Source organism: Strigops habroptila, chromosome 1 (genome assembly GCF_004027225.2).
Source record: "Strigops habroptila isolate Jane chromosome 1, bStrHab1.2.pri, whole genome shotgun sequence".
Classification (NCBI taxonomy): domain Eukaryota; kingdom Metazoa; phylum Chordata; class Aves; order Psittaciformes; family Psittacidae; genus Strigops; species Strigops habroptila.
The window spans coordinates 15,983,403-16,009,987 of NC_044277.2; the positions used below are offsets into that span (position 1 = coordinate 15,983,403).

General features: G+C 41.9%; 1 protein-coding gene across 1 annotated transcript in view; it reads left to right on the forward strand.

The window, feature by feature from the left end:
• Window positions 1–7,891: 7,891 nt before the first annotated feature.
• The window catches only part of CSMD3 (CUB and Sushi multiple domains 3), a 609,188-nt gene continuing 590,494 nt past the window's right edge, over window positions 7,892–26,585 (forward strand). The window contains 1 exon segment of the mRNA XM_030493685.1: window positions 7,892–8,783. Coding sequence (XP_030349545.1) covers window positions 8,606–8,783 — 178 coding nt within the window. The 5' untranslated portion in view covers window positions 7,892–8,605.

Genomic DNA, 26,585 nt, shown 5'->3' on the forward strand with positions numbered 1-26,585 from the left:
GCTCTTCTCACTGTCCTGAGGATCTCAAACTCAACCATCTCGTGATCGCTACAGCCAAGGCTGCCCTGGAGCGTCACATTTCCAACCAGTCCCTCCCTGTTGGTGAGCACGAGGTCCAGCACGGCACCTCTCCTTGTCGGCTCCTCTACTGCTTGAAAGAGGAAGTTGTCTTCCACACAATCGAGGAACCTCCTGGATTGCTTCTGCCGGGCTGTACCGTCCCTCCAACAGATGTCAGGATGGTTCAAGTCCCCCATGAGGACAAGGGCCTGCAAGCACGAGGCTGCTCCTATCTGTCTGTAGAGCGCTTCATCCACAGAGTCCTCTTGATCCTGTAACAGATCCCCACCATAATGTCCCCCATTGCTGTTTTCCCTTTGATCCTGACCCACAAACACTCTGTTACCTCATCACCCATCCCCAGACAGAGTTCCATACTCTCTAGCCTATCACTGATATAAATAGCAATGCCCCCTCCCCGTCTGCCTGGCCTGTCTTTTCTAAACAGCCTGTAACCTTCCATTCCGACACTCCAGTCACAGGAGCCATCCCACCATGATTCTGTGATACCAATGACATCATATTCCTGTAGCCTTGCACACATCTCTAATTCCTCTTGCTTGTTCCCCATGCTACGGGCATTTGTATAGAGGCACCTTAGCCGAGCTTCAAATGAAGCCGACTCAATGGCTGTGGCAGCTGGAGCATCTCTACATCGCTCCAAGCACTTATCACAGGTGCTGGCAACTGACTAGGAGTGTTGGGATGGATCAGTGCTCCCCTCCCCCAACACATCTAGTTTAAAGCTTTCTTGACCAGCCTGGCAAGCCTGCTACCAAAACAGCTCTTCCCCTTCTTTGTCAGAAAAGTTCCATTTTTGGCTGTCTTTTCTTCAAGGTTAAAAATTACAAACATTTGCCACCAAAATTTCCTAACCTAACTGTGGCTTTATAGCCTCAGCATGTGGCATCTAAAGGCCATCAGTATACTTCAGTTGCATATCCTGAAACACACCTCTAAACCAGGTTATCAATTCTGTCTGCAATGTCCACAGTCTCTATACTCTTAAGTTTTTAAGGAACAATATATGGCAAGCAGATAGAAAACCAGTCTTCTTTCTAGGTATAAATTACTTATAATTGTTCATTATGTAATTTACAATCTGAAATTAGAGTCAAGGTTACCAATATTTTACAGGCTTAGTTTTTTCCATGCACAGAATTCCTGTTCAAGCCAAGGAGAATCCTTCATGCAGAATAACAGTAAAACAGAGGCCTTCTAGATTTGTTCTCCTGCAGATGCCAGATGATTTATACATATAACTCCTTTAAGTATAATCAAGAACAATTATTAATTTTATATCTATATTTTATCTTCCCTAGCATTCCAAGAACCACACAAAGACATTAAAACCATTAAACATTAAACAACGGAACACAAAATACAGATTAAAAAAACAGTAATAAACAATTAAAATCTGAGATGTGGCAGAAACCTTTTTTCTATGAAGTATTCTTTTACTCCTTAGCTAATAAATAGAAGTTTACTGAGAAAATCTACAATCACCTGTGAGTGCTTTCAGATTTGCTCAATAAAAAGTGATAGTACATACATTGTATCTGATTATCACTGAATGGCAAATAACTGACATGTTTAATATACCTTTACTATGTCTTAATCTAATGCAAACAGGAAAGTGGAGTTTGGAAGGATGTTTTAATCTCCCCCCACCAGCTCACCCACTTTCATACCTACACAATCCACTTAAAAAAACAAGATCTTTTTTCTTCCTATTTCAGCACCTCACCACCCTTTCCCGATTTCTTTTCCTTTACATACTGCAGCAGTACTATTATGACAGAAGGATAATATTTGATGCAATTCTGGACAATTCTCTTTTGTTTATTATTTCAGTGATAAAGCATAGCACTTTTCCAGCACATTTCTTTCGCACCTCAAATACTGTGTTCAGTTCTGGGCCTTTCACTACAAGAAAGACACTAATGTGCTGGGGCGAGTCCAGAGAAGGGCAGTGAAGCTGGTGAAGGGTCTGGAGCACAAGTCTGAAGAGGAATGGCTGAGGGACCTGAGCGAGTTTAGCCTGGAGAAGAGAAGGCTCAGAGGAGACCCCATCACTCTCTACAACTACCTGAAAGGAGGTTGTAGTGAGGTGGGGATCGGTCTTTTCTCCCAAGTAACAAGTGATAGAACAAGAGGTAAGGGCCTCAAGCTGTGTCAGGGAGGTTTAGATTGGATATTAGGAAAAATTTCTTCACTAAGAGGGCAATCAGGCATTGGAACAGGCTTTCCAGGGGAAGAGGTGGAATCACTGTCCTTGGAAGCGTTCAAACAACGTGTAGATGAGGCCTTCAGTGACATGGTTTAGTGGTGGTCTTGGCAGTCCTGGGGTAATGGTTGAACTTGATGATCTTAAAGGTTTTTCCAATCTAGTTGATTCTATAATTTACCTTTTCTTCCCTTTTGTTCTACTGGCACTATGTGCAGCCATTCCCAAATATGGAATTTCCCTTTTTTACATCCATGGTATCCAGAACTCCCGGTGATAATTTGTCTTAGATAAATGTATACTAAGTATATACTAAATAATTGTATTTGGTGGAAGGATCACATTAAATATATTTTCTAGAATTTGCCACTCAAGCATTCCTTCGGCAAGCTTTCACTGCAGAGTGTTGTACTGTATCACATTCATGAGCTTGCCGGGAGCTACTTATGTATCTCAGCAAAGCAGTGCATTGAGCAGAATAAATAATGACATCTTTGGTCACGGATCAAAGGTCCTAAACTGCCAGATCTAAGGGGTAATACAGCTACTGTTCAAATAGCTATTTGAACATATGCCGCTCAATTACTAAGGACAGGGGAATCAAGATCTAAATTTTGCCCAAGCTGACTGCATAGCACATCTTAGTGAGCTTGGCCTCATTGCACGTTACCATGTAAAAAGCTGTTCTGCCTGTGTAAGGAAACCAGACACTTCTGATTTTCACACATCCTATAGGACTTCCAAATCATCAAACGCAAACTCTGCTGTCCAGAGTTGGGAGAACATTACAGTGGTGACAGATTTTGCTGAAAATGTCAGTTGTTTAAAACCCAGACAAACACAAGTACACACCAAGATCATCTTGACTGATACAGTAAGAATAAATTTAGTCACTAAGATATGCAAAATCTGGTAGCAGTAGACCAAAACTAATTCCTTGAATTCCACTTGAAAACTAAGTGTTACATAGTACTATATCTAAATCAGGAAATTATGCATAAACCAGAATCGCATTCTCTCTCTTGTCTCCAAACAGATTTCAGATGTGGCCTCTAGCAGAATGCAAGAAATATTTAATAGGGAAATAACAAAATCACTGCTAATAGTGATAATGAAACATACGATCTCTCTCTCCCTGTGAACAGTGCATCTGAAAGAAATATTCTTCCCCCCCCAGTATTTGAGAGTGTAAATGGGTACTTTTGCTGCTATCTGGTTTTCCTGAACAAAGATATTTTGTGCTAGAGGCAGTTTAGGATCTGATTTATGAAAACTTAAGTTAAAATGTAGTCAAGAGTATACAGGTATTATGGCACCTTTCCCCTCCAGCTACTTCCATCTCTATTTGCTTTACTGCATCTTTGCTTGGGTTGTATTATACTTGATCTTCATACTACAGCTGTAATCTGTACTATGAATATGTGGCAGTAACATCAGCACATGGTAGCACCCCAACATCTTTGGAATAATCCCCACCTCACTCTTTCCCATCCAAACCTCATAATCTGTTTCACGCCAGTAAAACTATTCTAGTCTGAGTAAAGAGAGGAAAGGAATGAAGTGCCACCTACCTGGGGACGGCACAGCGGTGTCCTCCTTTTTGCAACCTCCCCTGAAAGACTCCAACACAATTTGAAAAGTGTGAGAAAATGGAAGTTTTGGAGTATATCTGTAACATGCACTTACTATCTATCTGCAAGGTAAGAGAACAATGTTAGGGCCTACCGACAGACAAGCAGGCAGTTCAGGGTCATAGTTAGGTTTAACAATCACACTTGGGTTTATAACCAGATGGACTAAATTATGGGAATTCAGAAAATGCTACATTCTGCATAAGGTCAGGATATTCAAAATAATTGTGTGATATGAGTGAATGAGATTTGTATCCTAAATCAAATACACATTTTAAAATATTACTCCTATATGCTTTAAACATGCCTACATATGCTGTCTGTGCTTGCAAGCACTGTGTATCGTGTTATTCACAGTGTTGTTTGTCACTGAAGACCCCATGCATTTTTTTAAAGCTAAGCAATCAGTCTATCTACAAATAAGAGTGAAGTTACCCGGGGTGAAATGTAGGAGTTATTTAATAAAATACAGCTATCTTACACAAAAGCATATGACAGTGAATGAAGAATAACAAATGCAGTTGAAAATGTAGGAGGAATTTGTAATGTAATTATCAAAACTTAAATTTGATCTGCCTTGGCAAAGTGAACAGGGAACTGTGAGGGTGGGAAATGTGAATACCAATAGTAATACATTATTCCATAGAACTATTTTGGTGTATTTATTTCTTAGAGGTTCTGAGACAAGAGTGCCTGGTTGCAGATACTATAATTAAGACATCACAGCATAGTTTACCTTATGAAACATGTAACAATATTACCATGAAGGAACACCATTACTCTCAGGTCTCTGATACACATTTTCCACTAACAATGCTGATACTCATGTGCCTAACAGGTCAGGCATTTAAGTGTCTACTCATTTCTGATTTCAGCACATTTTAAAATTCTTGGGAGTATTTAATCATAGTGATTGACTTAATGGTCCTTGCCAAGTCACTTTCATCCTTGACTGGTACCCAAATGATCAATAAGCTTGACCATGCCAAAAGAGGGAAAAAAGAGAGGAGAGAGAAGAAAGAGGAATAAAAAGAGGGCAAGAAAGAGAAAGAATGAGGCCGGGGCAGAGGGAAGACAAAGGGAGGAAGGAAAACAGAGAGCACAAGAATGAAAGAGAGAAAGAAGGGAAGAGAAGGAGGAGAAGAAAGAAAGAAAGAAAGGAAGGAGAGAAGAAAGGCAAGAAGATGGGAGGAAGAGGGGAAGGATGAAAGGGAAGAAGGGAGAAGTAAGAGGGAAGACACTATATGAATATGAAACATAGAGCATAATCTACAGCTTGAACCCAGAATCTTTCAAAAGGTTATGGGATGCTAGCATTTAACAACAAAACAACCACAATAAAAATGCAACATTACAGCTTTTGAGGAGTTGATTTGTTTGAGGTTGGGGGTGTTCTATAAAGAAATTCAAATCAATCCTAATACTATCAGATATGCCTAAAATTTGCCTAAGTAGCTGAAGTGCTATTTTTAAAATGCATCTAAATTACTTGGAAACCTAAGTGTCTTTGAAAAATAGCAGGAATTTTTCCACAAACATATCTTGGGCATCCCATTTTTAACTATAAACATTTCTTCATTCACATTTAACAGCTAACTGATGACCCAAAATTTCTTTTTCAGAAGTAATACAGGTAACTCACAGCAGACATGACTTCTAACAGCATTAGAATAAATCTCCTAAATAAGTTAGGCATTGAAGTACTCACCAAAGCAATGCATGAATTAGAAATTATAATAATAAAAAGTCTAGGTCTTCAATATCGGCTTCTTATTCTCTATAACTGATAAAGTACTTACCCCAAGGAGATTCTGAGTTCCAGAGCTGGGAAGTGTTCTTGGGGGAATAAGGGCAGAACTTTATTCCAAGCACATAAAAAGCAGCGAATACTAGAAGTGCGGCCATTCGTGCTATTCTGAAAGCACAAGTCTCCCTTCAGTTTTCAATCATTCTTGAAAAATGAATCCTTGAAAAAGGATTCCAGTTACACTCATGCATGCCTAAATGTAAACGCACGCATATAGTAAAGAGAGATATATTGGAATTCTTTTAATGGATACAGCAGGCAGGTTCCAAGCAGAGGGATTTCCACCCATCCCACATAACCTAAAACAGGAACCACGTAAATTGTCAAAAAGTTGATCCTAATGTGGCACTGCCCTCAACACCAGCACAAGGCTGCTATCACAAGTGAAATCACATTCCTGAGCCATTGCAGCGAAAGCCAACAGGCCCACCAAGTTTCAATTACAGCAGTCACACTCCCAAGACTTATGTGTCTGCAATAGAGGGCTGTAGACAGTTCACGAGGCCATGAAATATATACCTTTGGCTCTCCCCAGTAAACAAACCTGTATGGATCCAATGGGGCTGGTTAGCATCAGCCCTTGCAGCTAAAGATACTCTAGTCTCACGCCAGCTACACACAGTCTTACAGCTACAGAGACCAGTCAGTCATGTGGGGCCACACTCAGCTAAATGCTGGCAGCCTCACTAAAACAGGGCATGGCTGTAAGTAAAAGTGGAAGGCAGGCACACTGCTCACCCCTACACCCACACAGGAGCGGACTCTTCTCTATGCAAACTTCCTCCTCTGCATTGTGCTCCTGGCATAAACCTGAATCTTTACCTTTCTAGATTTTTTTAAGTACTATTTTCAACTATATTGTGATACTACTGCATGTATTATTTATATATACATACGTTCATAAAAATTCACATATGCACCTACACATATACATAAAACCTCTCCTCACATCCATACCCATTGAAAATAGTTCCTAACCAGAACATACCTTTCCCCAAATGCACTCCATGCACACACAAAAACCACCCGCGCTGTTCAATGTGGGGAAATGCAAACCCCCTGTGCAGTCATACAGATCCACGCTTTGCGACTGCCTGCCAGAACTTCCTGGCTCACACACTCGTGTTCACGCCCAGTTCACTTCAGATTATACCCATGCATTCACACATGTGCAGACTTGTGCACCATGGGCACATGCATGTAAAAACATACACATGTAAAACTGTGTCAATGAACACATACACACACCGATGCAGTACAAAAACCTGACAAAAGCATGTCCAGAGGCACACACTGACGTGTAAGAACACATGCACACAGACACACATACAAAATACACAGACATGCATGAGCAGATCCATGCACTCTCACACTTAGATGCTTGCACACACACGTTCACTTTCATGCACAGAATCACACAAGCAGAGGCACACACATGAATACATGCACACATGCATGCACACACTCACACACACCACAGACGCTCATGTGCACACACGTTCACACAGCACAACACGCACATAAACAGAAATGCGCACTCACAGACACTCGCAGGTGCAAACACTCACAGGCGCACACACACACCAGAACTCACACTCACGCAAACACCGCACCACACGTGCACTCACACGGGCAGGCCCTCACAGGCGCACCCGCACCGCAGAGCAGTTACATGTGTGCACACACATCTACACGCGCACAGACACACACCACCCCTCCCCGGACCCTGTCGAACAAACACCTCTGCACCGGAGGCGTGGCTTGCGCGCACCCTCCGCACGCTGTCCGCGACGCAGTGAACCACGCGCACCTTTGCACGGCAGCTGCGCCGGGCAAGGACGGAAACCGGCAGCGCGAGCCCCGCACAGCGGGTCGGTACCGGCACTGGCTCCCCCCGCCCCGTACGGAGCCCCTCCCTCTTCCCCGCTCCCGCAGAGCTTCCCCCCGCAGCGTCCCCCACCAGCCCCGCCGAGCGGCGAGGCGGCGCGGCCGCTAGGTGGCGCCAGCGCTCTTCCTGGCAGAGCTGCGGCCGCGCCGCCGCGCCCCCCTCCCCAGCCCGGCCCAGCCCGGCCCGGCACTGCCCCGCCCGCCGGGCGGCGCCGCCGCTGCTTCCCCCCTTATATCCCCCCCCCAGTGGCCGCTGCGCCGGGCTGCCTACCCCCGACCGCCAGGGCGATGAGCCCCTCCGCTGCGGGCACGGCTGTGGCCGCCGCCTCCCCGAGACCGGCCTGTAATTAATGTCTCCGCGCAGAGCAATTAGCTTGCAAACCCTTCTGAGACGCACTTGCTGCCGTGCGGGGATTGTGCCCGAGGGCGCGTTTGTGTGTGTGTGTGCGTGTAGTGACGCCGGCAGCCCCACGCACCGCACGTGAGTCGTTAATAACGAGGCAGTGATTGTTTCCGCGCGCGGCGGGGGAGTGGACGCGCCCCGCCGCGTCTCCTGCTCGGGGCTGCGCTGGCGGCCGCGGAGCCCTCGCCATCGCGCTCTCTCCCGAGCCATTTTCCCAGGCAGAATTGATTCTTTTAGGGGGGGCGGGGGCAGGATCTCGAATGCAAATAGTGTTTGGAGTTTATTGGAGAGAGTGCCTGAGCTTTAAGATGCTCTTCCGTGGCTCCCGAAGGATGCTGTAACGAGCCCGGATTGTGGTGGGTTTCGGCTGCGCAGGGAGTTGGGGTAGCGGGGGGGTGGGGGAAGGAAAAGACACGATCGAGAGTAGCTGAGACTTTGTGCCCCTGTTGGAGAGATGGTTGAGTCCTCGTCAAGGTTGCTGTGGTATCCCAGAAACACCATTCACTCCGAGCTGTGACCGCGCACCATCAACAGCAACAACTCCGCTGCGCCTGGCCGAGGAATAGGAATTAGGAGCTCTCAAGAATAATATGAAAGGGATCTGCAGAGAGGAAACCCGTACAAAGGAATCGAAATTAACAGACTTTTGGGAAAGGGAATGTACTAAATGCGGCCGGCTGGACTTCATCCTGGTGAAGAAAATGGAGATTAAAAGTGGATTTACATTTTGGAACCTCGTCTTTTTGTTGATGGTTTCGTGTGTGAAAGGTAGGGTAGCATTTGAGGTGTATATTTTTAGGGGTCCGTTTGCTTTCGGTCAGGGCGTTGCAACCTCTCCCCTTGTTATACCAAGGTGTGTTTCAAGATATATTTATTTCTTAATTTACATTTTTATCCTGAGTACTTTGCAATGGAAAGATATAAATGATGGCCAAAGCGGGGAGGAAAGAAGGAGTTGATTGAGAGCTCTCCTCGGAGATAGGAAATATATTTGCTTGCCAGCCTTGGCGTTCAATGCAGTGGCTGAGCTGGGGCTCAATAAATATTCTTGCAGTATGCTCAAACGGAGACGTGAGTTGGTTCATATAGCCTCTAACTAGTGTATATTCCAGCAAATCCCACCGGATGGCTTTTTTGAGGGGTAATGATGGTAGTGTCTATGTGTGTTGCGGGGTAGGGGGAGAAGGTTTACCTACATTTCTGGTTTTCGGTCGAGCCCGGGCTCTTTGCGGGAATGCCTGTATCGATGCACTTATTAGTTTAACCCCTTGTGTGGGGAAAGTTACGGAGGAGCCCAGCGTGCGCACAGCGGTCGCGCAGCCCGAAATGCGCTTCTGGCTCAGCTGTTGGCATGCATGCGGGGCTCCCCGCCTGCCGACAAGGTGCGTTAGCAATTCAGCCTTGAAGGCATGGTCTGCCGCTGTGTGCAAAGATCGACACCTTTTCTCTTCCCTCCTCTGGTCCCTTTCCCCTCATGTGTGTGGTAGGAGGTGCGTATTGGGGTGGTTTTGGTCTCCCTTTTTTTTTTTTCTGTGCAAGAGCTATTTTGCTTTCTTCCTGCTTGTGTGTTCGTGAAGGGAGAGCAAAAAGGAAACCTCTAGTTAGCGGCATAAATATCTCCACTAAGTCTGTGCTTGCAGACAGTTAAGGGAAATGCTACACACAGAGAGAAGAAGAAATATGTGGCTTGAATAATGTGCACCTGCAAAATTACACAGGCATCGCTAAAGGGTGAAGTGCTGATCCCATCACGCGTGCCTTTAGTAAAAGGATCTATTCTGCAACTCCCCACAGTCGGCTGCCTACCCGAAATAATCTCCCTTTGTTTGTGGCCGGTGATTAATATCTGATTAATCACCCTTTTATCCCCCTCCTCATTCCTCCTCCTTGCCACACTTATACCCTCCCAGAATATTTAGTAGACATTATCGATCCTCTCCGAGTTTTTAGACTTGGTTATCGCCTACAGAGGTTGCCAGCACGGTGGGAAGGAGGTGTTTGGGGGGGGCGGCATTCGAAAGCGTGCTTTCCCAAGCTGGCTCTGCCTTGGATGAAACAGTTTATTGTAGAGCTTTGCAGCTGCTTGTCCCCCCATTTGCATCGTGTGGAAAAGATAATTCGTGTTTCATAGAGAGCATGTCGAGGGCTTTTACCTCATCCCACGTTATCCTGACACGGGGGATCCAAGGGGAGGGGGCTTTCCTGCGACATTAATGCACATTTGGATTACAGGCAACTTCTTTCTGTTTGCATCTATTGGCGCGAGCTGCTCCATGAGCTTTGCCCCGTTCTAGGGGAGGTCTGCGATCAAGACCGACCCGGGGCTTTGGAGGCATCTGTTTTCCCTGGGTCAGCCCTCTGCCATTAACGCGCTCTCTGCGCCGGGTGCGACTATTGGAAGCCATGGGCTGGCTGCGCGGTGCCCCGCGGGCGCGGAGGGGGGGCGCCGGGGCTGCTGCCGAGGCAGCTGCTTGGTGAGCACGAGTCGCGGGGCGGCAGCATCCTACAAAATTCAAGGCTCGGGCGGTTCTCCCTGCGCCGCGATGGCCGCGGGAGCTGTGCAAGTTTCCACAGCACCTGTTGAGAAGCCGCTTCGCTTGCCCTTGGGCATGAGGAAAGGAAAAAACACTGGATGCGGAGGGCAAAGCCGGGATGGAGCACCTAAAACAGTGCAAGAGAAAGAGACAAAACATGCTTTGCAAGACTGGCTCTTTCTTTTCCTGCCGACGAACGGTCCCAGAGAGATGCTGTGAAGTGACTTCCTTTCTATGGTCAGGGCCTGAGCTTCCTGGGTGCTGACCCTGGCGGTTTCCATAGGCTTTCCTTGGACTGGGGGGTTTGTCTCAGCAACTGCAGCTCCAGTAGGTCAGATTTTACATCCTGGGTGTAGGCTTCTTCAGGCAGCCAAGCTCCATAGAACTGGCTTAGACTCGCTGCAGCATTGCATCTATTCTGGGCATTTATATTCTCTCCCCACTCCTGTGAATGAATACATTTTACCTTGATTTACATTCCCATTGTCAGTACATGCTTCTGCTCCCAGAAACCATGGCAGAGGCAAACAATGAATGAATACCTGCTCATTTAAAATATTCCAGATGTTGGGAGCAAGGTGACTCCCCAGATCCTGCATCTGCTGTACCATTGCCTGGCAAGGCCTTGTCACCAAACCCCACCTCCAGCCCATACCCTTCACTTCCACAAAGCTCCAGCCAATACCCTTCCTTGCTTAATCACCTCTGCTGAATAGTCTAGCACCACATCATAACACCGAAACTGTTGGTGAGGTTTCATCCAGACTACTTCCACAGCCTTGCTTGGTATCTGCGTTTCAGGCCCTTTTGTCCTTGTCTTGTTGCCATTTCTCCAGTCTCAATCCCCAGCTATCCCACTGTTACAGGTGTCAAACTATCCCAGGGTGCTTATGGAGCCGTGCTGATTTGATGAATTATGTGTTCCTTGTATATATCATATAGACAAAAAAGATCTTCACATTTGTCCATAAATTTGTGCTTCCCTGGCACCTTCCAACAATACTTGGGAGGGGCTAGAAAAGGAAGAAGAAAGAAAGAAGGAGAAAATGGAAGGAAGGAAATTGGCAGAACTGCTGGAGAAGGAATGGTAGGAAAAGCTGAAGAGGAATTATACCTTTTTGAATTAAAATCTTTAACTGCTTACACAGTATCTGTTATACGATGGATCAGTCTCCAACAAAATCTTCCTCAGATAGACATTGAGTGAAAAAGCAAATAAATTACATCATTGAAAAGGGAGAGATGGCATGCAAGCAAACAAACAAAAACAACAAACAACACACACACAACCCATCCCTTAGAAAATGCAAAGCAGGGTGATGCCTGGCCAGGTGCAGGGGATGATGGATCCTGTGCTCCTCCCTTTAGATGTGCAAGACACCTAGGAAAGTTCCTTCCCCTCCTCCCTCACCCCTACCATAAGAGAAATGAGGAGCACCATTTAGGCATGGGAGATACAAACCAAACTTGGAAGAGGAGGGAGTGGAAACCTCCACCATCCAACTCCTTACAGAAAGGGGAGGAGAGGGAGAAAAAAATACAATAACAAAACAACCTGCATCAGTGAGCTTTGCCTCCTGGAATTTAGGAGAGAAATCACTGATACCTGCACCCCTTCAGTTTGGCAACTCCCTCCACCACCAAAAAAAACCCCCTATAAATGTCAGTGATCTGTTTGTGGAAGCAAACCAGAGGGGAAATCAGGTGAAATGACCAGAGACCACAAGACTTCTCCACCTTTTCGGGTTATTGTCGCTCCAAGACAGAGATCAGAGAGCACCAAGGTCTGCTTTTTTGTCTGCCTGGATAAAATGAGGCTTTGCCTCTGCTGTTGTTCCTCTGTTCCCCTGTTGCAGTTGTGACAAGCAGAACAAGGGCAGCTTTCAAAATGAAAGGGAGGTGAAGCAGTGAGATTTTAAACGGCTCATTGACAGAAGCAGTGATGAGAAAATGGAAAGGATTTCCATTTCCAGTGATGGATACCTGACATGTGGGAATATTTAGCAGGGACAAAGTGTGCCCTGCTGCTTTCAGCCACCTCTGCAGTCACAGAATCATTGAATGGAATCATAGAATCAGCTAGGTTGGAAAAGACTTTTAAGATCAAGTCCATTAGTTTATCTTCTCCTCCATTCCCACCTGCTCCCCTCAGGCTCTGGCAGCCCCTCCCCACCGCTTCCTTCGCGGTCCCTTGGCTTATGGGGTTCCCGGCGATGGTTTTCCTCGGCGGGGCACGGGCGGGCGCAGCGGGGTGCTCGCTCGGTCCCCGGAGCGGAAACTGTTGGGTTAGAAACGGCGGGTTCGGTTTCCCCAGAGCCAGATGGTCGCTGCCGCTGCTGCATCTTTGTGCGTGTGTGCGCGTCTGATAGTGTGTGTGTTTGTGCGTGTGTACGCACGCAGGGGTACTAGGAGACACTGACGAGAGAAGGGACAACGTCGTCCTTGGTTTTCAACTCCTCGTCACGCACAGGCTCAGCTCTTCCACGGTGCCACTTTCCCGCAAGCTCCCGCAGATCACGCAGGGCTTTGCTCAGCGGGCTGCATACAGCGCATCTTTTCGAGCCGCACAGTTCTGCAGGGATGCAGACAAAGTTACCCCTCTCGTCCCCGCCTTCTCGGGGCTAAGCCAAGGCTCCGCTGAGCCCTACGCCTAGCGCACGGCTCCTCCTCCTCCTCCTCCTCCTCCTCCTCTTCGGCAGGTTAGAAATGAGGGAACAAACAACCGGTCTCAGCAGCGTCGCAGGGACCACCGCGCCCTGCCCTGCATCAGGGACCCACAGAGGGCACAGAGGAACGTCGCCTGTAGACTCCGGTTTTTCACTTTTTTAGACCGAGGGAGCGGTCGCAAGGCGGAGCCAGCACGGAGCGCCGACAGCCCTCGTCAGCGCACTCCACCGCGCCCGACACCGGCACCAGCCTCCGCAGCCGCACCTCCACAGAGTCCTTCTTAATACAGTCTTCCGTCGCTTGGCTTTGCTTACTTTGGCATGCTTACTCCTGCAAGTGTTCTGATTGCAAGTCTGAGACAGCACTAGGGACAGAAATACCCCCCGCGCACGGCGAGCCCCTTCCTAGAGAGAGCAGGCTGGGGGTTATAGCAACCCACAGGCCGAAGAGGGGACGTGTTCTATCTCCAGCTCTGTTACCAACATCTTGACTTGGAAACACCATCCCGCAAGACCTAAAGAATTGCATGGATGTGTTTTCAAATCCCAAATCCTTTTCCAAAACTCCCGTGCAGTGAACAGCAGAAACTTGTAGTCTGCCTGGTATTTTGCTTGTTTGCTTGTGGGAATTTTTGGTTTGGGGTTTTTTTTTTTGGGGGGGAGGGGGTGTGTTTGTTTTTTGTTGTTGGTTTTGAGGAACAAGTCAAATAGGATCAGTTACTCATGTAGCTTACTGCCCTTTATCTCCAACAGTGACTATTAGCAGCAGTCTAGGGAAAGATACGAGAAATACATGTACAGAGTACTAGCACGTTATCCTGGATTTCAGCAGCCAGCAGTTTTGCGTCTTTTGAGCTAGAGGCTGCTTTTGGAACACCATGTTTTAAGAGGCACGGACTGGCCTGTGCTTCACTCATTTTTCTTCTTTATCCTTCTGCTTCACTTCCCTTCTCTTCCCGTACAACCTCCATCATTCACACTCTGCATCTGGCTGAAAGCACTGAGTAGTATGAAAGCTTGTAATAAAATTGGCAATAACCCAGTGTTGTTAATATGCTACACAGGTCAACCCCAAAAAATTGAGATTTGTGACCATTGAATCTAATGTAGACAAAAGCACAGAATTGTTCAGAGAAATTTCAAGAATATTTTGAAATATCCTATGGGGATGGCCCAATTTGCATAATCATAACACCCTTTCAGAGAAAAGGTTATGAAAGATAGCATAGCCTTGTATCTCTGCTTTTATAAAAAGAAGTGTCTTGGACACTATCTGATTTTCAGAGGTATTGATCATTTCCAATTTTATCTGTCTTCAGTAAAAGCCTGGGGAACTAGTTAGCACTTTTGAAACAAGGCCAAGTGAGTCCATTGCTATAATGCTGGGAGAGAGACAGTGTAAGTCAAAAGAAAAAATCTGTAAAATAACTTAAAATCATCTGTAAAACATTAATTCTACGCAATCCGATAAGTTGGAACTGGTAGTAATAAGAAGGGCTTTACAATCTGCTGCAAAAGTTGTTGGGTATTTTTGCTTGTTGGTTTTGTTTGGTTAGTTTTTTGTTTTGGGTTTCATAGAATCATAGAATAGTAAGGGTTGGAAAGGACCTTAGGATCATCTAGTTCCAACCCCCCTGCCATGGGCAGGGACACCTGGCACTCAACCATGTGGCCCAAGGCTCTGTCCAACCTGGCCTTGAGCACTGCCAGGGATGGAGCATCCACAACCTCCCTGGGCAACCCATTTGGGTTTTTTTTTCCTTCTTCACTGGTAGAAAACTTCAATTCTAATTCAATGGGCTCGTGACGTCTCAGACTCAACTTCTTGCTGATAAGTATCATTCGGCTTGTATTTCTGGACATAATGATTAAAGTTGAAAAGATAGAACAAAGCCTTCATGGGAAATTAGTTTTCCAGTTACTCCAAAGCAATCCAGGAAAGAACAGTAAGAGAACAGACAGTTTGGTCTAAGTTGTTGGTTTTTTCTTAGACCACTGTAATTTTAAGGCAGTTTTTATTACATGAGATATTTGAAGAAGCGATATTTAAGTAACAAATCAGAGAGGCATATGATAGAAGTAGTTATTAAAAGGCTACAAAACCATTTTGATTGAATAATTTTCATGCTAAGGTTTATCGCAGAATTCCAAAACTCTTATGAGCTTTAAACACATGTCTTTCAAACAACTCCGTGGAAGATGCTTCCTTCTCAATGAAATTGTATGATTTGTTTACAAAAAGAGAGAATCTTTGAATTTATCGAAAATTCAAGGACAATATGTAGCAATTATCTTGGACTTAAATAGAAGGGTGCATAATGTGTACTTTACAAGATCTCGACTGTGTCTTAAAGAAAAAGACTGTGATATTAGATGTTGAGTATCTCCTTCCCAACATCTAACATTTCTTCTGGGAAATGGAATAGACAAGGCTATCGGACTGTGAGGAAGATTTTTTTTAAATATACATCCACACACACACACAGACATAGCAGGTTTTTGTAGATATTTACATTTAATTTTCCAGATCTGCATTCATGGTCTCACTGGCTTGTTCTTACAGACTACATAAGATTTACTATGGCTCCATAATTCCAGCATCACAAGTGCTGAATACTGTTGTAAATGTCAAAGAAGAAAATGGTGGAAATTCATCATCTCTTTCCCAGTGTCTGAAGTGTTAGATGGATAGGTTTATGGACTTAGGAACAATGTTACTTATAGAGAGAACCTCAAAGTATTAAGGAATGGCATACAAGGGATTCCACCAGGACTGGTCCTCTCATAGAATTGGATTGTCCATGTAAGATGGGATGCAATCAGCATGGGCGTAGAGAGACAGACTGCCATTTTCCTTTGGTTTGTATAAAATGGATCATAGTGCCATGTATCATATTCACGTTGAATCACAGAAATAAGGTGAATAACAAGAAGTAACTTCATGGCAGAAGGATTCACAGGGTGATGAATTCTCACTTCCCGAGGCATGTAAATAACACTGATTATTTTTGCAATAGGACTAAAAGAATCTGGAGGCTTGAGGCAGAAATGACTGAGTAATTACTTGAATTGTAGAGATTCTGACCTTGAATTCTATTTTGTCTTTCCCATATTAACCTATCTTACTAGCTTTCTATCTTTATGCACTGTAACTTGATTTCATTCTCACAGAATTTTGTTTGCACATATGTGTACACATACATGCATAATAAGCCCATACAGGAATGAGTTCCATATATTGGATTATGTTATGAAGAAATTGAACAGCCTCCATTGTTATCTTGCAAAGACAGAGGTAACAGCTTGAAATGTTTGAAATTAGTTTCCTGAGTCATCATTACCTCATGATATAATTTATTGTGTATTTCCAATCTCAGAAGGAAGTTTTACTATAATTTATAACTGATTTCATTAACAAAACGAGTACAAGTAGTGATAGCTAACGAATGTTAGGAAGAAAGCTTGATGAAAAGAAAAACCACCTGTTTCTAAAATACTAATAAAAACTGATCCTAGTACATTAAAAATTAACTGACACAATTATTTACTCTCACGGATTTAGTGTTTTTTTTTTTTGAAATATAGTTTCTATAAAACCTTTTAGTAGAATGAAAACCTCTAATCACCTTTTAAATGTAGAAAAAATATTTCTGTGCTATTTTTTATTTTAATACTGATATTATCATTTAAAGGGGCTGACATATCACATCTCAGAGGTGGCTATATTTCAGTAGCAGTTAAAATGATCCCTCTGTGATCATTATCTTCTTACAGAACTGTTTCCATACCCAGCAAGTGGGTATCTGCAAGTGTAGTTTAGACTCCTCCGCTAAAATGAACTACATAAATGCAGAGTACAGATATTCTTCTTGTTTCATCATAGCATTGAGATGGAACTACTTGAATTACAAAACCTTACCACCACTATTTAACCTGACCCAGAAGGGAAACTTCACTTTCTGCAATAGTTAGCTTTCTTGATTGCTGTGCAGTTTTCTTTGGAGATCAAAGCTTAGTCTAATTAAAACTAATCTTTTAAAAGTCTGCACTAAAAGTTGCATTTTTGTGTCTCTATCAGCTTTGATCCAAAGGTGAATGGAAGTTATAAAACAGGATATAAAATGAGCTTCTAAACTGCCTGTTATTAAGCCCATTGAAAGCAACAGAAGAGTCCAAATCTACTTCTGAGAGTAGATTTCCCTCTGCTTCTTTTCATACTGAGTTTTGAATTACAGTTTTCTGTACATGTATTTCATTTGACTCAGCAATATAAATTATAACAGAAGTCATGCATTTCATGATACACTAGAAATTTGCAATAGAAGTGTGCTTTGGAAAACTCGCATTATAAAATCTAAAGATTACAGAAGTAAATTGTTTATGATTCTGTTGGCAATGCATACCAACACTTCTGGTAGCAAGCATCTGTAGCGGTATGCTCTATCAAGAACCTATGCTTAATTCATGACTATGCTCATCGTACGTGTTTTACCTTGAACACATCTATGCTAACTGACACTTTAACCACACGGCTACTGCTACTTATTTTAGCAATGCTAATTGCATGACATGGCAGTTTTAATGACCACAAGTGAAGAAATACATATCATTTATATTTCAGAATGAAGGGGCAAGACATTTTCTCCAAAATCTTTACATCAATACAGTGTACACAAAAGTGCTTATCTGATTAGAGAATTTTCATCATTCTAGCATATTGAAGTAACACAATACAAATTGTACTTTATCAAGTGAATGTTTTGGCAGTACTCATGGCAACAATAGTTCCCTCTTAATACTACTACTAAAATGGCTAAAATTTTCACAGCATTCACATTATATATTAAATATTAAATCTGTTCATATAAAAGTGCTGAAAGATTTTCCTGGAACTGAGAAAACAAAATATTTACAGTTGATAGGCTTGAAAAATGTCTTCTTACACCTGAAAGAGGGGAACCGACTGCTCAGTCGTCAGTTTCTTGGTGTGATTTTCAACTCAAAAACAAATATAAACAACATTACCTACTCCTTTCCACATTACTATTCAACACTATTCTACCACTTTCATTCAGAATTCTTTTCAATAGCTGCTCCTTTCTGCAAGCTCTTTTGAAGGGGGCCAGTCATTTCTCTCACACAATTCACATCGTTATTAGCTTCAGAGACTTTGATAACATCACCTCTTTACCCTTTATTTCAATCTTGGCAACTCCTTCCTGGGAAAATAAAATACCTCTGACATTTGGGAGAATATTTCTTTAGAGGTTTTTATAGATTCTATTTAATGAACTTTCATCTATCCTAAATGCAACCATATTCTCCTTATAGCAATTACAGACATCTTGTAAGAATGTGAATGTTATATCTCTTCAGTGTCCCAATTTTTTACTCAAGTAGTTCAGCACTCTTGAGAAAGTTTAATTTTCAGCCCTTTCTGTGAAAAGAAAAATGGCATAGACACTAGACTAGCAATGGAATTTCTGTGTTTTTTGTAGAGGGTACAGTGCCAACAGAACCTCCCATATCTTCTCATGCAAGGATAACAATTTTCCCCTGACAAATAGGTGAGCTATATTTTATTGGCATTGTCATTGTCAGCAGTGGGGAGTTGCATCAATCAACAATGTAAGACGCAGTTATTTTATGTAAATGTCCTGACAAATTTATGCTTCTGAAAGCTCTTTGGCTGAAACAGCACTGAGCAACAGAATAAATGTTTAATACAGAATGAGTTCAACAGCAGTGGTGACTCCTGCATGCCTGCTTCCATAACTTTCCTAGGGATATGCTTCAACAATTCCTAAATCTCTCTAGTACTACAGTTGTAGGTCATTTAAATTTGTATGAGTTTCTACACTAATTTCAGCTAGTTTTAAATTAAGCTACCCATAAAAAAAACCCACCATTCTCCTAAACTCTATCTATATATTTTTACTACACTCAATTTCTAGCTCCTCAGCTAGCTGCTGTAATTTTTCCCAATTTATCCAGCCTCCTCTGCACTTCTGGGCTCCCTTCCCAAACTCTCTTCCCACTCCACAAGTACCACTGGAGAAGTCCCAAAAAACATAAAGCTGCAGTAAAATATAGAAAGTTCTCTTCAGTTTCCATGTCATTTGTAAAGTCCTTTTGTGGCCGAGAGTAATAAACGTGTAAGGGTAATCTGTTAGGAAATGAAATATCCTCCCAGCCTTATGGTCATAGATTAGACTTACAAACTTTTTTCAGGATGTTCTTTGGATTTTAAATCATCTGCAAGAAAGTAATATTGGAAGAGTGGAGTTTCAGTTATATTTGTTTTCATTCTTTAGTCTGTTGTGCCTGTCTACATGATTATTTTTTGTTAGCCAAGTAATACCCCTTCACCCTAAACAAAGAAACTTCAAAACACACTAAAAAAGGTCAAAACCTAATAGTAACTTAAAGGTAAGTTACCTGTTGCATACAAGTAAACGCTATAGAATCAGATTACATTTGAATGTAATGGATACTCTACATAGATACTTGGTAAATGGGGTTGAAACTAAATCATCTTTAAGGCCCCTTCTAGCTCTAACCATTCTATAATTTTGGAAATCCAAGTTGCATCTTCTCTGTTTTTCAAGCTCCAATGTATACTGTTGATGTGACATGGAAAGGGAAATTTTACAGATCTGGTATTACTGCTGTATCCTTTAGTGATATCGTCATTCTGAGATGACCAAAACAGATTAGTCAGGATTCTGGATTCTACAGAATATTGTATATGAATTTTTATTTTTATTTTTTTAAAAAAAGGTGCCATAGGGGAAGAAAAAAAAAAAAATCACCTAGGTTAAAACAGGGCCATATTTGTTGGTATTCTGTTACTCACTTGTTCCAAGATTGACTTTGAGCATTTCAATGAAATCAGGAGAGTTTGCTATGTATCTGACTTTTGAAATGTACTGTTCCAAATTGCTCCCTATGGGGCCTCTTGTACTAGTCACCTCTTTGAAATTCATTGACAGTTGAGTCAATCTCTAATCTTAAGAGTCAGAGTGCACCACAGATGTCAGCTAAGCAGAGAACTTCCTCAGGAGAATCTCTGTAATTATTAAGAAGACAAGAACTTCCTGCTAGAATTTAAGGCAAGTCTGAGGTAATTATAAGAAAAATGGACCATTTATTAAAAAACATGGAACACAGTACAATGAGTACTGAATCATCATTGAAGAATTTGCAGGTACTTCTGAAGATTGAGCTGTACTTTAATGTTTTCTGAAGAACATATTCTTAATTCTTAAAAGCTTGGGTTTGGGTTTGGGGTTTTTTTTTGCATTTTTTAGCCAGGACACAGTGGTCTGTAGGTGAACATCCTCTGGCCAAAATTATTTGGATGTATTTAGTTGATGGATTGTTTTCTCCTCATCTGCTTCCTCCATGCTTCATTTGCACAAAGTTTATTTTCACTATTGCTTTTGTACCATACATTTTTTGTGCTTTTAATTTACAGACCGCCTGGGGCTAGGTTCCTATTCTTTGTCTGGCACACTTGGATGACTGTGCATTTTTTGAGAAGCTGCATCATTGATTTTTCCTGTTTGCCCATGTCTTACCAGGATTTTATATATACCCACTATCTACTTGAATATCTGTATTTTGCAATCTCAGCATCTTTTCTGTTTGTTTTCTACCTGACTTAATACTATTTTTCCTATTTCATTTCTATTGATGGCTCAATTAATGTTTCTAACAGTGTTTCTACTTCATGTTGCTTGGTGTCTGTAAATCTTTCCATTCAAAGCTTCTTCTGAAGTGAGAAGTGTATTTTTGAATAAGAGTGATCATCTATTCAATTATAACCTTACTGAAGTACTTAACAGTAGATTATTTTGGAGCTTGTCCCCACTGAAATGAAAAGATTTGTCATTGACTTTCAGCAGAACAGAGCAGATTGCTGTAACAAGCAAAATACTTCCTTTCAATACAGGTAAATTATTTAGATTGTGACAGCTCCGAAACTGTTCATACCATGCATGGACTAAACTGATGAAGCTGAAAAACTGTAACTGTTGAACTCCATCAGATTGTTTTAGGCCAGTACCCTAAGATGGTACTAGAGCTAGTGAGCTAAGTAATTGACACTCTCAAAAACCTTACAGGCTTTGGTCACTGGTTTATGATGATAGTTAAGTGCGTCTAAAAAGATGTTTCAGACTTTAAGATTGCTATCAGGTTTTATGATGGCTTTTGAATCCTATTCTAACTCATCATTCATTTATGAAGATGGCAGGAGAAAGGCTAGAGTTGCAAGATGAGCAGAAATTTAAAAATCCATTTTAAAGTCTAAATAATTTCAAAACTTTCGAAGACAATGAATCAACAGTTTATTAAACAGTAATATTTTTAAACTGTGATTTGGTCCAGAAGTTGGCAGAAGCACATGAGAAACCCTAAGAGCTTAAAGTTTCTGGCTGATCTCTAAATCAAAAACAGCTGAGAAGATTTAAATATTTTTGTGTAAACAAATTTGCATTCAGGCAACTAATCTGCATGCCAGCCTTCATTTTGACATTTTGTGAAATCATGGGAAAATGCTAAGCCCTTAATGCTAAATGGAGTTCATAATGGAAATGCCAACAGACCTGTAATTACCTGTATTGTGATTCTACTGAAAGCTTCTTTATCTGTCTAATCTTTCATAATGGAGTTAAATATATAAATTCTTGAAAGGAGGAAAAAAAGGAGCTTTATGTTGGAAATGCTGAACTGTAGCAATGCTGTATTTTCTTCGAGACATCCACTTATGGAGATAAGTAACAAAAAAGTTATTTGAAAAAAGATGTAGCATTTTCTGTGAAACTGTAAAAGCAGCCAGTGATGCTTAAAAGTTTAACTTAACCTCCATTTTTCAATCTTTTTGAGTCACCTTTCTGGTTAGGTATGAGTAAACAGATACAATCAACCATTTTTAATGTGCCAATGAGGAATTATCTTAGAAGAAATGTAGCTTTGTCTTGACATGGCAAAAAAAATCACAACCAACAAAAAATACAGAAATTAACATTTCACTGCCTTAATACTGACCACCTGTGCTGAAATCTTCTGCACTTGGGGGGAGAATGAAATAGAGGATAGTATGTTTAGAAAACTTCTCCAGAAAATGAAATGGAATAATAATAATAAAAATGAGAGAAAGGTAGCTATCTAGACTCTGTAATTGAGAAACTCCATTATCTGCCAACTTTAGAATCTCAAGTTTTCTCTGGAAAAGCTTTTTCTTAGTGTCTTTTTCATTCCCCCCGTGAAAATCTTCACCAGTTTGTCTATAAACACCTGAAAAACTAGACAACATGTGCTCTGCAGAGACTGATTAGGATGGGTGATTCAAACGTACCAGCCTTATTCCATCTCCACACAATCTCTGTGCACTAGCCAGGGCACATAGCTATCCCTGCAGAACAACTATCACACAATCACAGTAGCCCTTCATTGAAACAGGATGTTTTCTAGCATTGTTGGCCTTTGTGGTTTGCTGTGAGGATGAAATCAGTTTCTCCAAGGCTGCCACAGCAAGGACTGACAAAGCTCGAAGAAAATGTCCTGAGGGAAAACAGAGGAATATACTGCTCTGATACCTTCTTTCCAAACTGCCACTTTCTCCAGAAAGAGTCCTGGACTTCTAATTTCTGCTTATAAAACATCTGCTTCAGTCCCAAGATTAGCTATTTGCCCATTTCTTATCTTCTTTAACATCACTCTGCCCTTCTTACAAGTGGCAATTAGGACTCCAGACAGTGCTAAAGATACGACTACATCAGGATTTTCTGTAGGTTATAAGTTACACTTTGTCTTAATCTCATTGTTTTACTCTTCCTGATCATGCTTAAGGGGGGGGGGGCTTTATTGCCATGGAACACAAAGTCGATGATTTCAGAGAAATGTCAGTGATGACTCTGAGCTGAAAAGTTTTAGTTCCAAGTTCAGCATCACGCAGGTATCATTTAGATGTATTTTCCTATATGCATGTTAATCTCTAAAACTCACCTACTTATCCACTTGTACACCCATTCATTTTGTGAGGGCATTCTGGTGTTCCTCAATACTGATGCATCATTTGATTACCCAAAGGATCTTCACATCATCTCCAGTCTTGCAAATTTCTCTGCATACTCCTTACTCCATCGGGGATGGAGATTTGGAGGAAAACTGATCCTATCACTGATCCTATGGCAACCGTGCTTTTGGTTCTTCCCCATCTAAGCAAGTGATCATTAAGCTGTACTCTGCTTCTTATCCTTTAACCAGCTTTAAGTTGATAAAAGGATCTTTCTTTCCATTTGTCCTATGGTAACTTATTTTCTTTATTAACCTTTGGCGGGGAGTCTCATCAAAAGGTTCTTATATGTTGACAATGACTACATTTAAAAAGCTTAGTTATTGTGATTAATGGATCCAGAATTCCTTTTTCCTGGGTGACAGTTTTAACCAAAACCACTTAGTGGGAGTAGTATTCTGCCTGTCTCCCACCTCCTTTCATAAGCTTCCATACAAAACTATAGATCCAGAACAAGACAGTTGGCAAGAGCTGTAGCTGCTATGCAGTGTATGGAAAAGATTAGTTCAACCACCCACTTACAGTGTTTGGGAGAGCTGTTGAAGGCCCAGGCATGAAGGTCCAATATAAAGAGGCAGGCTTGTAATCCCAGTTTCACAGAGGTGCCTAAATGAAGCGAGAGTGCAAGCCTATGTAAGAGTTTCCAGTGTGCCTCTTTCTTGAGAGCTCCCTATTGGCAGCCCACAGAAATCACAGCCCTTAGCACATTAGCTGCTGTTTATGCAAGTGGAGTTAAATTCTTTCATACATGAAGTATGTGGAACATAGGACCTAACCTACATTTCTGAACTTCAGTCGTGGACCTCCTGTTTTATGTTTAGCTATTGAAAGAAAGGTAAGAATCCATCTCAGCTCTGCAATATCTGACTTGTAAGTACCCAGCCTCACTAGGTCAAGGCCCAAAAGCACTGGAGAAGAGGGCTGCCTTCTCCAACTACACCAAAAAGCAATATTTTGTGGGTTGAATCAGAATGCTTTTCATGGGACTTCTAAGGTAGGATGAGATTGGTTAGTACTGTAAAACAAACTTAAATGTATTTCCGGAGTTTCAGGAAATGGTGCTGATTGTGTTGGAAGAACTTTTCTTTCTAGAATTTGAACTGAACTCCTATTCCAAGCAGTGTTAGAGACACTGAGCTGTTGCAGTTGCCATGTTTCAAATGAGATGTTGCTGGCATGTCTGGTCCTAAAAGATTGCATGGTATTTTTCACAGAATATTGTTATTAGCCTTCATCTGCTGGCTAAATTCCAATTTGTGTAATTACAGTCTGCTATCTAAATTCTCGAAGCAGAGTATGTTAAATAACCTTCTACACTTCCTTTCCCAATCTTCTGAGTGGCATTTCTGAGATTTATTAAATAATAGTTCTTCTTAATCTAAAACTCAACTGCTTCTAAATGCTAGGGGAAAGGGACTGTTTTAGGTGTGTTGACTACTCAGTGCTCAGTGATAAATTACACAGTGGCATTGGTGGTGCTTGCCACGTAGGAAGAGCTCCTTAGCACTGTACAAAACCAGAAGGAAACTACCTCCTTACCAAGATTGCTGCAATTTAATTTAGAGTTCATGGAAACATTTTAGATAAACAATACAATATGTTCTACACAGCAAGACGAGTATGAGCCTGGAGACATCTACATAGAAAGTTTTGGAAAAGTTACAAGATTTTTTTATTCAAGATAAGTAATAAATACATTATTTGTTGTAGTAGTAAATATATAGTACATAGGAGAATGTGAAAAAAAGTCTAAAGCTGTGCAAAACTTCAAATTTTTCTCAGATATGAAAAAAATCAAAGGAACAAAATTGTTCAGTTGGACAAGTCATGAAACCAAGTCTCAGTATTGCAATAAGTGGATGAAAATGAAACATTTCAGATATAGTTGAGTAACATTTTTCTAAGCACATATCCATTCAGTCCTTTGTTTCAATGTGATAAGAAAAAAAAAAAAGAAAAGAGAGAAAAAAGAGTGGGGGGAAAAAAAAAGAAATAAAATTAAGGAAAAGGAAGTGCATATTACATTGTTTTTTAATACAAACAAAGTGTTTTTGAACACTCCTCATTATTGGACTGTTTAAGGATAATTTGTGGAGCTGCATCATTCCACCAAAACTTGGTGTTTGTTCCTCCCTTTCTGTCCTATTGTAAATGGCAACACTCACCAAAGTAAAAAAGAGATAGGAAGCAAAGGGACTCCACCGAAATGTCCAGCCTCAAAAGATTATCTAAAGTTCAATATCTCCACCTTTTCTCTGTGCCTATTGACATGGCTCTGTTAAAGTAGGAGAAACCCTATCCTATGTAATTTCTTTCAGTATTATTTACCTGTCTGTCTTGGTTTCAGCTGGGATAGAGTAAATTTTCTTCCTAGTAGCTGGTACAATGCTGTGTTTTGGCTTTAGAATAATAATGTTGATAACATGCTGTTTCAGTTGTTGCTAAGCAGTGCTTACCCTAAGTCAAGAACTTGTCAGTCTCTCATGCTCTGCTAGCGAGGAGTGGCACAAGTAGCTGGGAGAGAGCAGAGACAGGACTCCTGACCCGAACTAGCTAAAGGAGTGTTCCATACCACAGCACATCATGCCCAGTATATAAACCAGGGGGAATTGGCCAGGAGGTGCCTATCACTGCTCGGGTCAGGCTGGGTATCGATCGGCAGCTGGTGAACAGCACTTGGGGTTTTTTTAAATTTTATTCCTCTTTCTCTTTTTTTCTATTTACCATTTCATTCTTCTTCTTCTTATTATTATTATTATCATCATACTTTATTTCAGTTTCTAAACTGCTCTTATCTCAATCCACTGGTTTTATCTTTTTCTGATTCTCCTCCCCATCCCACCGGGGGGTGTGTATGTGTGGTACTTATTTGCTTGCTGGGGTTAAACCACAACACTTTCATAGAATACCCTCTATCAAGCCAGAAGAAGACTTTTGCTCTCCGTGAAAAGAGGACGGCAGTGCTGATATGTCTGCTTATGATTGTTCCACCACGTATTTTGCAAACTCTGTACAGGCTCATGGGAAAACTTTATTTTTGTGGGGTTTACGCAGGACAATTCAACATACTTAATGCAAGCTCATAAGAATTTATCTGTTTGCTGGTACTGTTTGGCATTATTTTAGATCAAGATAAAAAAATCATACTACTATTCAATACTCATGTCTGCTCAAACTACTTCTAAGCATAGTCCTATCTGTTTAAAAAAGCATAATACCAAGAGCTTTTTACATAATGTTATGTGTAAATTAGGTATTCGTAGGGTTGATGCATCTCTGGATTGAGTGG